The sequence below is a fragment of the Tyto alba genome, unplaced genomic scaffold (genome assembly GCF_018691265.1).
Source record: "Tyto alba isolate M040663 unplaced genomic scaffold, T.alba_DEE_v4.0 Super-Scaffold_38, whole genome shotgun sequence".
NCBI classification, from domain to species: domain Eukaryota; kingdom Metazoa; phylum Chordata; class Aves; order Strigiformes; family Tytonidae; genus Tyto; species Tyto alba.
The window spans coordinates 23,573,855-23,588,517 of NW_024881313.1; the positions used below are offsets into that span (position 1 = coordinate 23,573,855).

General features: G+C 40.5%; 1 protein-coding gene across 12 annotated transcripts in view; it reads right to left on the minus strand.

Moving 5' to 3' along the window:
• Window positions 1–199: 199 nt before the first annotated feature.
• Window positions 200–14,663, minus strand: part of ABI1 (abl interactor 1) — an 84,127-nt gene continuing 69,663 nt past the window's right edge. For 2 of the 12 annotated variants that reach the window (XM_042802004.1, XM_042801994.1), the window contains 6 exons: window positions 13,267–13,367; window positions 12,137–12,217; window positions 10,305–10,481; window positions 7,315–7,401; window positions 2,948–3,133; window positions 200–1,248 (listed from right to left, as the gene is read on the minus strand). In XM_042802004.1, coding sequence (XP_042657938.1) covers window positions 1,073–1,248; window positions 2,948–3,133; window positions 7,315–7,401; window positions 10,305–10,481; window positions 12,137–12,217; window positions 13,267–13,367 — 808 coding nt within the window. In that variant the 3' untranslated portion in view covers window positions 200–1,072. The remainder of the gene's footprint in view (window positions 1,249–2,947; window positions 3,134–7,314; window positions 7,402–10,304; window positions 10,482–12,136; window positions 12,218–13,266; window positions 13,368–14,663) is intronic. The other 10 variants (XM_042801997.1, XM_042801995.1, XM_042802005.1 and 7 more) reach the window with 7 other exon arrangements.

Genomic DNA, 14,663 nt, shown 5'->3' on the forward strand with positions numbered 1-14,663 from the left:
GTGTCGTGTCGTCTCCCGAGGACAGGCTGCTGTCCCTGCTCAGCTGGGCACAGCACCAAGCCAGACAGTTTTCACTGAGAAATGTCCGTTACAGATGGGGTCCAACTTACTGCATCTAGATAACCAGATTCAATCGAGAATCCTCACTAGAATTAATTTTAGAAGAAAAGAACTTTTAAGAGTATGTATAAATGTGTAATTCAGGTTTCATATCTAATTTATTTGCCCTCTGTCAGTGATAGTCACATTACAAACATTTGCGTTTTAGTACATTGCCTGGGATAACACAGCCATGATTTTGCTACGCTAGCATTCCAAACTTCTTTGCCAAGCCAACCAACAAAGTAATGGACAAGACCTTTGGTTCACTTATATATTTATGAATGGAAAAAGTCATAATGTAAATTTACTCATTAAAAAAACTTGGGTACAAATTACACATACATAAGACCACCCATTTTTTGATTCACATGGACACCTTAGACCCAAACAACTCATTGTAATAGACTTTAGTGAGAATACTCCAGGTAAAGATTACAACAATTGGAAGCATCTTGGATTTTTAAAAAAGTATATTTCAATACATAAGTTTGTATGCATGCTTTAAACAAATATAGTTCAAGAATGAGCAAAGAGTCTAAACAAAAAGTAATATGACCAGCACTAACATTAAACTTCTCATCCAGATTTTAATATGTTAGTCTAACGTAGTGTTAGTTACCATGCTGTACTGAAAAATGTAATGGCACAATCTGATCATGGTTCATTAAATATTATACCCTACTTCCCCAGAATATTTAGGCTGGTCATAAAATTAACAATGCATAAGTAAATAAGTATAACCAGTTATAGACAGTTGCTTGTTTTACAGATTGCCATCAGGTAAGACATACTGTCTCCAGAGACTCAGAGAGATGGACATTCAATCATACCATTCAAACAGTATGGCCTGAAGAAATGGGCACATTTTTTTGGAAAGTATATTAAGACAACTCTGTTAGCTTTTAGTTACCCCTTGTAAATAATCATGGTATGACTGAATACAAGACCCAACTTTGAAAAGCAAAGGATTTTAATCGGCATAGTGCATGATTGATTCAACATAATTCCCAGGAAACAAGCCAGTTACTCGATTGCAAACTCCTTCATACCAGCCGTCATCATTCTTCTTTATCACATAAATGATTGCACCCTCCATAAACGACAGCTCATCATCTTTGTCCTTTGTATAGTCATATATAGCAACAACTGTGGATTGAACAGGGACACGTTTAGCATTTTATTAATAGCACCTCTATTAATGTTTTTTGAAGTACACTTATTTTTTAAAGACTAGTTTGCTATCCTGGGATTTTCCATAATGAATTCACATGCTTTCCCTGTTTAACATGAAGTCCAGAAAATTAAATTTCACTTTTCTTGCAACATTAGCTACCAGTAGGAAGTGGGTGGTGACTACACTGAATGCTCAGTTAAACTACTGACAGAGGTACAGGTAGCTTTGACAGTAAACTGGAGCACATGGACACGTAAGAGCTGAACTATGAAGTAACTGGCTCCATGAGTGTGGCAGTCATTTCTGGTCAGATTACCTCAAAAGCGTATAGATCCTCGTGTAGGGATCACTTGATTAGAGGAAGCCTACAAACCAAAATTAATCATTCTGTAGAAACAGACCAACATCAAAAAAATGTACACTGGCCCCTGCAGCCATACAGCATATACTTCAGTGTATGGTCTTGTAAACATAGATGCTTAAAGCCACTGTGCAGAAACGGAGGGTCCCTGCTACAGAGCTGCTATGTGAGAAGAAGTTTTGGCATTACTTTCCAAGGAGCTGCGAGGAGTACAAGTATAACAGTTGCTGTAGAAAAAGGCAGAAATGAATTTACAGCAACATCAGCTATTTTTAGTACCTGCTTGGTGAATATGTTACTCTTACCAACCTCCAACTCACTGTGTGTAGTTAACAAAGCAGAGATCTCCCTAAGGAAAGTAAATGTCACCACCAATAATGCTGGAATCAAAAACTACCACTATAAATACACAAACTCTGGACATCACAGGCTCACCCTTTGAAACAGTTAACATGGATTTATGCAATTGATCCACTTTATGAATTCCAAGAACCTACTATTTCACATACGCATATTCTCAGAAATCTGATGTCTTAATGCCCAGCAAATAACGAGGTGGCGTATCAGATATTTTCATCCCATGGGCACGTCCTGCACAGAGTCCAGCCAGGAGGGAAGCTGGAACACAGCAGTTCTGCCAAGACAGGTGCCACAGGTACCCCACCCGGTTTCATACACACCGCAGTACTGGCCAGATCATGAGAAAAACTTGTAACATTGCTGGTGACAAAATGGTCATTGTCAGAACACGGACAACTCTACAGGCAGGAACTCAGCATCTCGGTTCTTCATGGGAAGGGACATTCACCGCATGAGTTCACACCTAAGCACAGCTGACAGTCTGCTGATCCAGCCACTCCGAGGAAGCCTCGCCACACATTATCGATGGAGGTCTAATGATCCACTCTAGCTACCTAGTTCGATGGCATAAACAGAGCTCGGACTTTCTGGCCTTTTTGTAACACTATTTCTAGCTGATTGCCCAGCAATCCTGAGCTAACTACAGACACAGTCCAGCAGCTCAACAAAGATGAAAGCCATCCGATTTACATCTGCTTCTCATAGCGAAGGATTTTTTTCTTTTTTTAATCCATTCTAGAACGTTTGAAGGTATTTTGCAACCCTTCCAAAGAAGGATTATCTTTTATCACATTAGGTGTAACCACAGTCAAACTAAGAAAAGATTGGTTTGAATTCTGACTCAGCAGGGACAATGACTGTTTTCATCAGACCCAAGCAAGTCCTTCATTCCCTTCAGGTACCGTTCATCCTTTGATACTGCAGTAACAGAGTTGCAACACTTCTCTTACCTTTCTCTATATAGTTTTTAGGTGCCCAAGCAGGATCTCCATCTGCATAAGGATCGCTGTACTGCACAACAGCAGCCTCCTCATCCTCGTAATCCACAGGGGGTGGGGGTGGAGGAGGAGGAGAGTCATCAAACATCGGCATCTCATCGGGAGGCGGTGGGGGGGGAGGAGTCGGGCTATCAGCAACTAGAAACGTTTGGAGATTACTTTTTTTCTTAAATCAAAACAGTGTGGAGATGCAAACAAACCTGAGGCTGTACACTGTAAATAAAAGGGGTGGGGGGACAACACACATAGCATGCACTATAGAACCATGCACTGATTAGAAACAAAGGCTTTGTATTAACAGCTACAACATACAACTACACGTATTATTAGTGGTAGAATCTATGTATAAATGCTACTAGAGTCAAAGCACATGCTGCAGGGCATAAGCTGAACACCAGCAGAGAGGAAAGCTTCCTGCTCCGACGCCCAGGCGCTGAGGGGCGAGCTGCAGCCGTTAGCTATGGGAGGACTCCGAGTGGCACCCTCTGAGCCAGGCAGCAACAGGCCTCTGGACTGGACCAGCAGCGTGATTATTTTTTTAACAAATCCTTCATCTATAACAATCACTTCAATTTCCTTCTGAACACTGCTTCCTTGGATTCCTTCTCTCAGAGCTAGCATTAAGGGGACAAAAAGATCTGGTGTGGATCACAAGAAAAGGGAAGAGACTAGTGCTTAAGATTTAACCAGGTAGGAGAAAGCCAATTAATCCTTCTGCAGAAGAAAAGCTTCGTACAGGTCCTTATCTTGCAGACTAGCTTGTGTTCGTGCACACATCCAGGATTCAATTAATAAATGGAAAACTACAACAGGCAGCTGCTGCTCTTGGGGAAAAAGTGCTCAAAGAATTAAGTGTATAATCCAAAATGTCAAATCCCTGCCCTAGGATTTCTCCAATCAGCACAATTGCAAGTTGCTTTGGGAAAGGGAAAAAGAGAAAGGCATTATGGTACAAATCACTTAAAATCAGTTCATCAAATTAGTTTTCAGTAACATTCACAGCAGCTGGCAGCAAAGGACAGAGAGAGCATGCTCAGATGCAAGACATCAAGTCACTTATGCTATTCACTGGGAACTGTGGTCCACTACATACAGACTGAGGTGTAAGCACTCTGAAGCCAGAAGTCACTGAAAGGAAGCTACTCTCACTAAACTCAACTTTGTTATACAGTAGTACAGATTTAATTACAAGAGATTTGGGAGTCTACACGTTGAAAACACGGGCTGAAAACCACTGCTCTAGAAAGGGTTTGGCTGAAAGGAGCCATCAGGCCGGGCACTTGGCTCCAGAACATGTAGTTCCAGGTCACTACACTAATTTTGAGAAGAAAGCCAAGCTGCAGGGCAAGGAAAGAACACCACTGAGTGAAGCTTTAGCTACTGCTAGTTACAGTGGCACTGGAGATGAGAAATAGCGTTTCTGTTTGCTCTCATGCTCTTTTCTTTCACCTGGCCACTACTCCAGCGGTGACTAACCTTTGTTCTTCAGCCACACGCCCTTGACAAGGGGCTTGAGCATCACTCATGTCCCAGCTGGGTCAGATCAGCTGTGCTGGTATAGCAGAAGCCACATCTCCTGCTCTGAGGGGGCAGAAACCAGCAGGAGCTGCTGGGGCAGAGGCTGCCTTCACCCTGGCACCCAGCCCACTCTACCCCTTGAAGAGCTAATGCTGTTCTTCACTTGCAAGCCCAGCTCCTCTTCAACTTGACCAGCTAAGTTGTATACCCCACAGCCCTCTCCATTGGTAGACTGGCTGCCGCTGTATTAGCAATTCCTCTCCCATACAGAAGCCCATTTATGTCACTTGGAGACAGATGAACAAAGTCTTTGGCCAAGTGAACACTACGTCTTGCCCGTGTTACTGAATTGTACTCACAGGCAGGCTTCATTAATCCACCACAGACACATGACAACACTGTTTATGAATGGATTGGCTTTGTGCAGTAGTTTCGGTACATCTTTCACAAAATGTATTTCTCCCCTTAATTTGTCTGCAACCCGGAGAAAAAAAAAAAAAAACAACAAAAAAACAGTATCGAAACAACAATCCTTTGAGATCTTGAGAAATCCTTACTTTAAGAAATGCAAAAAGTTGTATTTATTCAACAACGAAGTTGCTTATTTGAAAAGAAGAAAAGAGGGCCAGAAATGCAAGTGTGAAAGTGCCAACACATACCCTAACTGAGATGCAGTGCAGAAACTGCATGCTTTATGGGAAACATTTAAAACAATTCAACTTCACATTTAAACAAGAGGAAAGAATGGAACAGAAAATTAGACAAGTGCCACTCCATGGAAGTATCCCCCTGCCTCTTGGATTTTAACCTAGACTTTTCCTGGTTCTGAACTTAAAACAGGCAGACTCCAGAATAGCTTTTCCTAGGGGAGGAAAAAAAAAAAAGCATACAGAAAACAACACTAAATGAGAAAGGGTAAAAGGACCAGTATTTATACAGCTCCAAATTGAGACATCTTCTCTATGTATTCACATCCCTGTTCTTTAGATGGGGACCAGCAAACTCCTTTCGAAAGGACTGGGTGTGACAGGACAGCAATTTACATCCAATCAGTTGTCCCTGAGTACCGGACACACTGGAAAACCTCTCTGAAGGAGATAGCCACAGTTTGGGCACAGGGCGCAGGAAAAAACAGTAGGCATTGCATAGTTTCTAAGCCCTCTGTCCTTGTCTTCTGAAAGAAGTCCAGAGAGGAGAGGATGTTGCTTTCCAAACCCACAGATCTTTACCATAAGGAAAAGACAAGCCTACTCACAAGTCTCCCTAACTCCACTCCCCCATAGATTTCTTGCAGAAGATGAGGCGGATGAAAGTCTAGCACACAATGCCAAAACACAACAGCCTCTACAGCCAGTTTTGCTGATCGTATGCACAGACTGCCACACGCACCTCTGCCGCTGAAATGAGGCAGCAGCAGCTCAAAGCCATACTTGTTATATAACTTTCAAACCCAAGGGACTCTTAAAAGAAAGAAAATAAAAAGAACAATTCCTAAGACCAGATTTCAAGCTTCAGCTATTTTTTGCTGCAATCTCATTCACAAGTCAGCTTGCATTTTGTTGTTGCACACACAAGTGAGTCTGTCCCTTTCACCTCTGCTCTCCCAAGGGCTGTGTTATCTCCAGGAGGACAATACTCAGAACAATTCAGAAGCAGGTGCCAATTTTCTCAAGTTTTTCTGTAAGTGAAGACATTCTGTAACCTTCATCTTCAGTAGGTTTACCTCTACACTTTGAATTTCATAAAGGTTCAGCAACACAGCTCTGTGGCATACTATTCAACTGCAACACGATTCTTTCTTACAACACCAAAATACCTTCTTTTCAAGAGATGCCTCCTACCTCTGGGGGAATGCTCAGAACATGACCACTTAAAAGCTCTAATGGGAAGTCAAACAGCAGATGTGGGGGCTCCTAAATGTATGCTGGAGCTATATGGCTACTATGTAGTGGTAGCCCCTGGGATGTGAGCGGACTTCGCTACGGCTCCCAAACACTTTAAAAACATTTTATACTTGCTTCATACCCTACCTACAATGCATTCATTCCCTTATTTACAGAACTGCAACGTATTCCTCCAGCAAAGATGTCCCCAGATCAGGAACATGACTTTACACCTGCACTAGCATTTGGGACAGTAACACTCACCTGAAATGAATCAAGCAGTAACGGTAAAAGCAGAGTTACCAGTATAAACCACCTTTCAGCACAGACCATACCCAGGGAGCGTCTCTCACAAACCTAACATGCTGCAAGAAGCTCAGCAGGGAAATCTGGCTAGAGAACATGAAGAAATGGAGAATGAAAGGTTGCTGAGGAGAAATACCTTACAAGCTCCTTTGTAATGCCATTAGATCGTGAGACTGCACAGCTTCCTGAAAACTACTACAGTATTAGAATCAGGGGTTACACAGTACATATTCTGACAGTCTACATAAGCCTTCCTAATAAAAACTAATCAATTATCCCTAGTGAAAAAGCCTCAGGCAGGATGATTCAACATGAAATTAATATTTTTAATTAAGATACATTTCTATATTCATACCAAGCATATGCCACATATTTCACACTGTATTTCTATAATAAATTTGCAGATCAAAACTTAAATAGGTCAGTAATAATCATGCATGTGTTATAAAATATTGAAGAGTGTGCCCTTCAGCTCCAATAGCATATTGACACTAGAATGCAAGATGGTATTAGCTTCTGGAAAAGGAAACAAAATAGAGTCTGACTTGCCAGCCATGCATGCTAGAAGAAAGTAGGCTCTACCCTTTAACAGCTCAGCTTGTCCAAACTTACTGTTTTCCTGCACCCTGGCCACGAAGCCTGTGAGAGGTATCTGTGGAGTCAACTGAGGCATAGGGGGAGGGGGTGGAGCAATAGAAACTGGTAGCAACACACACACCATACCGGGAAAGTCAAACAGACAAAGGAAAAAAAAAAAAAAAAAAAAAAAAAAGAGGAAACAAACAAAAGCAGCCGTCAGTAACGAGGACCACAAAACAAACTATGTAAAGAACAACAAGAACACACACACAGAAGAACCTTCTTCAAGCTTGTGTTTCCAACAAGGCTGAATTCGTGGTTAGCCAATCGAGGATCAAAAAGCAAAGCCTGCCCCCGTGCTTAGCTGACTAAAAAGCCGAGCACAGGGTGCACACCTGGAAGCTCACAGGGTGCACGTGTGAAGGGACTTGCTCTGTTTCACTTGGGGAGCACCCAAAACTCAGGTTCTTGTCTTGCTGCCAAATAAGAATTACTCAAATTCAGTAATCTTTTAAAAGTATGCTACTAAAAGTAGAGGTGATGTTTCGCAGGATTCTGGACTCCTAAAGAGCAGAGCACTACATCAAGTGCAGCACAGCAGCACTGACACAGAGCAAAGACAACTACTTTACAAGTGAAAAAAATGTCTCAACATCAATACATAATATTCATACGGAGAGCACGTTCCGTAATTTTGTTTTGCTGGGGTGGGGGGGCAGTGGGTTGCCTTACCGGGTTTTTGTTTTACATAAAAAAGGGACTTTGTTGGTAGGAAAAGCAGATGCATTTAGAGCAGAATGGAGCCCTATTTAAAATGTTTAAGTCTTCTGTGGTTAGAAGGCACTCAGCAACCTAAGAGGCTGGCAAAGGCTTCAACAGCTACACCTGGCTACACTAGCACACAGAGCTCCTCAGGAAGCACTTGCAAGCTCGTCTTCTCTGAAGTATGTACCTATTAGGTGAGTAATGGGGTATGAAACACATGGCACCGCTGCTCAGAGATGCTGAGCTGACAGCCCAGATGTTCAACTCTTCCCTCTACAGGCAGGAAGGAGGCAAGGTAGCAGTAGGGCTTGCCATTCAAAGTATCAGCTCTGGCAGGACATCTCCCCATGAAGCAGGGGGAAAGAAAAAAAAAAAAACAACCAACCAACCAACCAAACAAAAAAACCCCAAACAAAACAAAACCAAAAAAACCCAAACCCAACAAAAGAACCACCCATTTGTTTACACTGTGGCCCTTCTCAGTGGAATTTTTCTTGTACTGAAGCAGAGAAATTCGCGTGAAGGTGGGAATTCAGCATGGTAATCTAGTTGGACCCAAATTTGAAAGAGGTTCTGTACTTCCAAGTAAGCAACAGTTTTAAATAAAGCCATAACTAAGATTAATGTTTAATGAATAAAAATGGAGCATTTAGTTCATTACAAAAACAATAATCAAATAATCAAATCAAATAAACTGTATGGGAGAAATGATCAATAAAAGAGTCAGAACAAACAGGTTTCTCACAAAATTGAAGTAAACATCTAAGAAAAAAAACAGAGTATTTGTTAGCATGAAAAGTAAAACCTTAAAGAAACATGGGACCTGGATTCAATGTCAAGACAGTAGCATTAAAAAATGATCACCAGTTACAGAAAAAGAGGAAAACAGTTTAAAGTAGAAAAACACACCCATCAAAATACTGTTTAAAAAATGCTGACAATCAGTATTTTGAAAACACCAGAGAGGCTAGATTAAGGAACAGCACCTGCATTTGAGCAAAAAATTGCTTTGGACAAATGTATATGTTTAGAAACAGTGGTGTGCATAGCATTTAAGACAACTGAATTATTTCCAGAAGTAAAGCCCTGTTTATTCAACAGAACACAACTGTTCAAACAGGAAGGAGCTTCTGTTGTTATGGTGAGTTAATTTGGGGGAACAAGAGTGAGGAGGAAAATGAAGGGCCAGTATGGGTGAGAGAGTGGGAGGAAAATCAGGATTGGAAAAAAAAAAAGATAGTTACTGTTTCTGCATATAAAAGTGCTTTTTGATAAATGTACTTCTAAACCACTGAGAAAACTCTTCACCTCAGTGTCACAAACATTTTATATGCATTCTTTCCTGAACAGTAAGTACACAACAGCAAACTAGTTTAGTGATCTTCAGCCCAAACATCAACATTTCTTTTTAAAGGAAACACCAACTCTGAAGAGTTGGCATGCTGAATAACACCACCAGAAACCATTAGAGGATTATCACTCCTTTGTGTGTATTTGGTCAAAATTTATGGAAACGGCAATGAGTAAGTTATCTGATAGAAACAGCTTTCTACCAACACTCAGGTAGATCCTTACTTTGCAGATCCTTCTGCAGTGAACCTCATTTGCCCTGTGGGGTAGGTGGGCAGGATGCTGCTGACTAAAACCTGCTCGCTTGCCCGTGGCATCCATCCCTTCTCTCATTCATCTCCATCTATACTACTACTAGTGTGGAAGCACAGAGGAGTCATCTGCTACGAAGAAAGAGACTGATCCCTCCTTTAACAGACAAGCTTAAAACTAAGAACAACAGAGAAACTTGGAATCAGAAAAGAGACAGAGACGGGGAGGAACTGTGGAATGGGAAAAGTTTAACATGAGCACTGTGCTCTGACAGTACTCTCTTGCCACTAGCCCAGTGGTGGAGGGACTGTACTACAATCATATTAGGTCTCCTGCAAAAAAAATTTCTGGTTTTAGTTTATGTTCTCCAAGCACACCTGAAATGCTAAGGATAATGTGCCTATTAATTAGATAGGCAATCATAATTTCTTGTCATGAGTAACAGCAAACAAGTCAGAGGGGAAAACAGTATAATTGCATATAGTGCAATCACTGTACTACTTCAATACGTTTTTTTCTTGTTTGTTTTTCCTTCTATTTTAGAAAAGAAAGCAGTAATCTAATTGATGTTCTTCATAAATGAATTAAAATGCCATGCATGCTTTTACAATCATTTTGCTCAAAACAGTTTGTGATTTCAGAGCTCAGAAGCTTACTTGAATTTTGAGAATAAAGAGGCCCGCCATTAACATGAGGTTGAGCAGAAAATGGGGCAGTCACAGAAGGATTCCGTCTGTATCCACCAGAAGATGCTGAAGAAGTGGTAGAGTTGTGTCGCGAGATTTGCCTGGTCATTGTGCCATACTGGGAACCAGGAGCTGAACCCGGAGCAGCTGAAAAGCATTAGCCAGAGGAACCAAGGAAAAGACTTAAGCAGAGCATTACTTGGGATAGAATGCAGAAAAGAGAAAAAAGCCCACAACACGGGAAATACTTGATTACAGGTCTCCAATAATTTAAGGCCAGTAACAGGAGATTAACAGAAAACAAACATCCCTCTTATAATCAATAATGAGAAAAAACACACAGGATGTAAACCAACATTCATATAAAGGGCATTTGAGAAATGCTGAGAACTACTTTGAGAGACTGGATTGGACTGGAAACTTGAATCAGCTTCCAACTCCGAAGCATCTCTCAATCATTTTACATGCAATACCCTTTATTAAAAAGCACACAGAAAAACCCCCACGCTCTGCTCAAAGCAAACGTTTTCCATTGTGAACCAGAACTTGTCTCAAATCTAATATAAAAAGACACTAACAAAACAGTAAAACAAATGTTACGAGCTTCAGACACTTGGCACATTTATCAACTATATTTACTAGTCGTGCTTCTATATTGTTATAATGATGGAATTTGCACTAACAAATCAGAATCACCAATGCCAGCTGACAGAAGGACATGTCACTCATTCTTCAGGATGAACACCCATTTTTACCTTCCACACGCTTGCTGCACAAACTTTAAGGTTAAAGCAAAACTTAAGTTCTCTTTTGGATTAACCTCTGAAGAACAGAGAACAGAACCACCTTGCAAACTAATGAATCTCATGCGCTGAGATCACATAGATCAGTACAATTTTTAAATGCAAAAATTGTTTTGCAATAAAATGTTTCGTGCTTTTGTATACATATGTATATATCATACAAATATATATAAGTATATACAAAAATGCACACACAGACACATACACAAACAGTGTGTGATCAGAAGTTTGCAGTCCTGTAATGCTATTCAAAGTCACTTTCACTTATCACTTCAGTAAGGGAAAGTGCAAAGGATTATGTGGGTCAAAGCCTCCAAAGCTAGTTTCATAACACAATCAATGAATTTTGTCATCAGCCTGTGATAGGAAAGGGTGGGGTACTTTTTCCTGCCTGTTTTGGAAAGTACTACTTTTAGATCCCATCCTAACAGTTATATGTAATGCCTGAAGGAATTTTTCAAGAACTGTTAGTTCATATCCTAAAGTCTTCCAGTTTGCCACCTGCCTGCAGCATTACAGAATCAACCCCAAGCCACTATGACAGACACTTCTGCTTTTCAGCCACCTTACTCCCACAGGATAGAATACATACATCACCCTACACATCAGCTGCCATTTTTAAGCCGGAGTGCAACTGTTGTGGCTTAGTTTCAGCTGCAGGGGTGATACAGCAGAATACCAGTATTCAAGCTGATTTTGAGTTCTTATAGATCAGACCAATCAGATCTCAGCTTTATTGGAAACAAAGATTTCAAGCAGCTGGCAGCCTTTTCCCCATACCTTGTGCATTTACCTTCAGAGGCTTTAACCACAGGAAATTAGTGGAGATTAGATTTGTTTAAAAACAAACAAACAAACAATCCCAGAACTGATTTTTATACTAAAATCATGTAGACCCCGCTACAGAATTAAAAACACCCTCATTAAGTCCATTAGGAGGAGATGATTATTGATTACGCAGCATGACTGCAATCACTTCAGCATTGACACAAGTCTCACCTATCAGACTGCCCATCGGGAGAGGTGGTGGCAGTGGTGGTGCTGGCGGGGCTCCAGGAGGAGGAGGAACAGAAATGTGTGCTAATAAAAAGGTTTATATTCCCAATTAGGCCATATATTAAAAAAAAAAAAAAACAAAAAACCAAAAACACAAACCATGGGCACTTGAGAGGCTTCCCAAATAAATACAGAAATTCAGCTTTGGTCAACTGATACAAACTCAGGCCCTGATCCCACATGGGGTTATGTACCTGCAGATCTTTATTCCCATTGACTTTTATGGGATGCCAGAGAATAGTAAGATTTCATGCCTATTTGTACCACTGTAGGATCAGAAACACCTGGGAAAGGAAAGCCTACTTGTGCGTAAGTAAAGACCCGTCAGGCAAGGAACAGAAATTTACAAGGTGCAATAGCAAAATTCCACCAGAACTCCACTGTATTCCTGTGCAAATTAGCTTTATGTACTTAGAAAATACATAGATTCTCTTTTATTGCTGTGCTACCTTATACAAACCAGTTCTTCTGACTCTCAATGATCACCACCATAGCTTCGCAACTTCAGACTGTAATCATAACATGAACAATGGCAGATAAGCCTGAATTCTCCTACTAGCAGTGTTTTCATAGAGGATCTTCTGTGTCTTATTTGAAGTAAAGATTTTTATTGAATTAAAAAAAAAGAACATGTACATACCATCATTGGCAGATGGTAAAGTTAGCAGGCTATTTCAGAAGACAACATTTCCCAAACATGTATGTAGTTGCTGCTGCTTCTCAGGGCATCCAGAAATGCCACATTGTAGATAGACATTTAAAATATATACTCAAGCTTTAAAAGGATACCCCCGTCTCCTCCTATCTCCTCCCTGCCCCCCCCCCTTGATTATATTGTAAAAACATGGACCAAAGGTGTTTTAACCATCCAGTATTCTACAACTGATTGTTCTGCAAGTACTTTTTGTGAAGAATTTAAACTTTAGATGTCCCTCAGCATTCATAAGAGATATCCCGACTAGGACTGTGCTTCAGGACATTTTCTACCCCATCATATTCAGCCAAAATCCCTCTGCAAAAAACAAGCAACTAAAATTACAGCCTTAAGTTAACATGGGAAGAGTCCCACGTACCTGGTCCAATGGTTGGCGGTGAAGGTGTAGGCACAGCAATGGGAATGCCAATACTGCTGCTTCCACTATTCTCTCGACTGCCACTTCCTCCACTACTACCGCTAAAACAGCAAAACAGAAGTATTAGCACAGCATTTCCTACAAAGGCCTTCCAACAGTCACACTTCTTGTGCAAGCTCAATTATAGACAGTTGAAAAATCCCCTATAAAATGCCTCTGTCTCTACCTACAATTGCATACAGCTAATCAAGACTGGATGCATTACACTCCTAATAAATGGAATTAGATAAGCTGATAAACATCACTATGCATAAAGTGTCTAATTAAATGCTTTAAAAAATAAAAAGGTAAGTAACCATACCAGTTCTAAGCAATGGAGTAACAACTGCAGGAATAGTTCGGGGGCCTTGTAATAAGTGCAAGTCATAAGCTAAGACTGGAAGAGTTCATGCCTAAACTATAAATAATTACTTCTGATTATTTATGATGTCATCTGAAGGAACATTTCCTCTACTCGGAACAGAACTTTAGATTGAGAACTTTTTAACTGAAAACAGTCACAATGAAGAACCAGTTGGGGTGGAGTGTGGTTCAGGGTATGGTGTGGATGATTTTCTGTATACTTAACACTCCCTCCCCCCCATGCACACACCTTTTGTGTACAAGAGAGAGTCTGGAAGGTAACAGTACAGCCAGGTCAAAATTTGTCTAAGTGCCGTTATATGATTCACAAATCAGGCCAGCAACAGATTTTTTTACAGAACATACTTTAGTGAACTACTGGGTAACATTTCTACATATGTCTTTGGAGGCCATAACACTTCTTTTCATTGAGGGAGCTGAAAAAGGATCAAGATTCAGGTAGAATCTGTCTTTATTCTTATCCAAGAGCACTCCTTAGGCCAAAGCCTGAATTTACATGGATTAAATGGATAACAAAGGGAACTAAGTAGTCAAGATGTTTTGTAGCTAACACCACTGTAACCCATCCATGTTAATTAAAGAGTACTTAGTGATGTTATAGTTTATTTACCACTCCTGGGTAGCTACAAATCAGCACTGTCAAGAGTCAAGTGCAAATCATTCAAATATACCTTAAGAAAATAACAGTTATAAAAAAGAGAATCAATGATCTGAAATGGAAGCCAACATAATTCCCTCGAAATTAGTGTTCTGTCTGCTGGAAACCTTGATCTTGTCACCATGGTTGCAGCTGAATTTCTAACTGCAGTCTACATAAAAGAAGATCTTGCGAGACAAGAGTAGGGAGTGTTCACAGTAGCCAGCTAAACAGATTAACAAGATCTTCCTTGCAGTCAGATTTAGAAGTTATTTAATTCTGACAGTATTTCATAATCAACTGTGTCCAAAATACTCTCAACCCCCATTAGTGACCT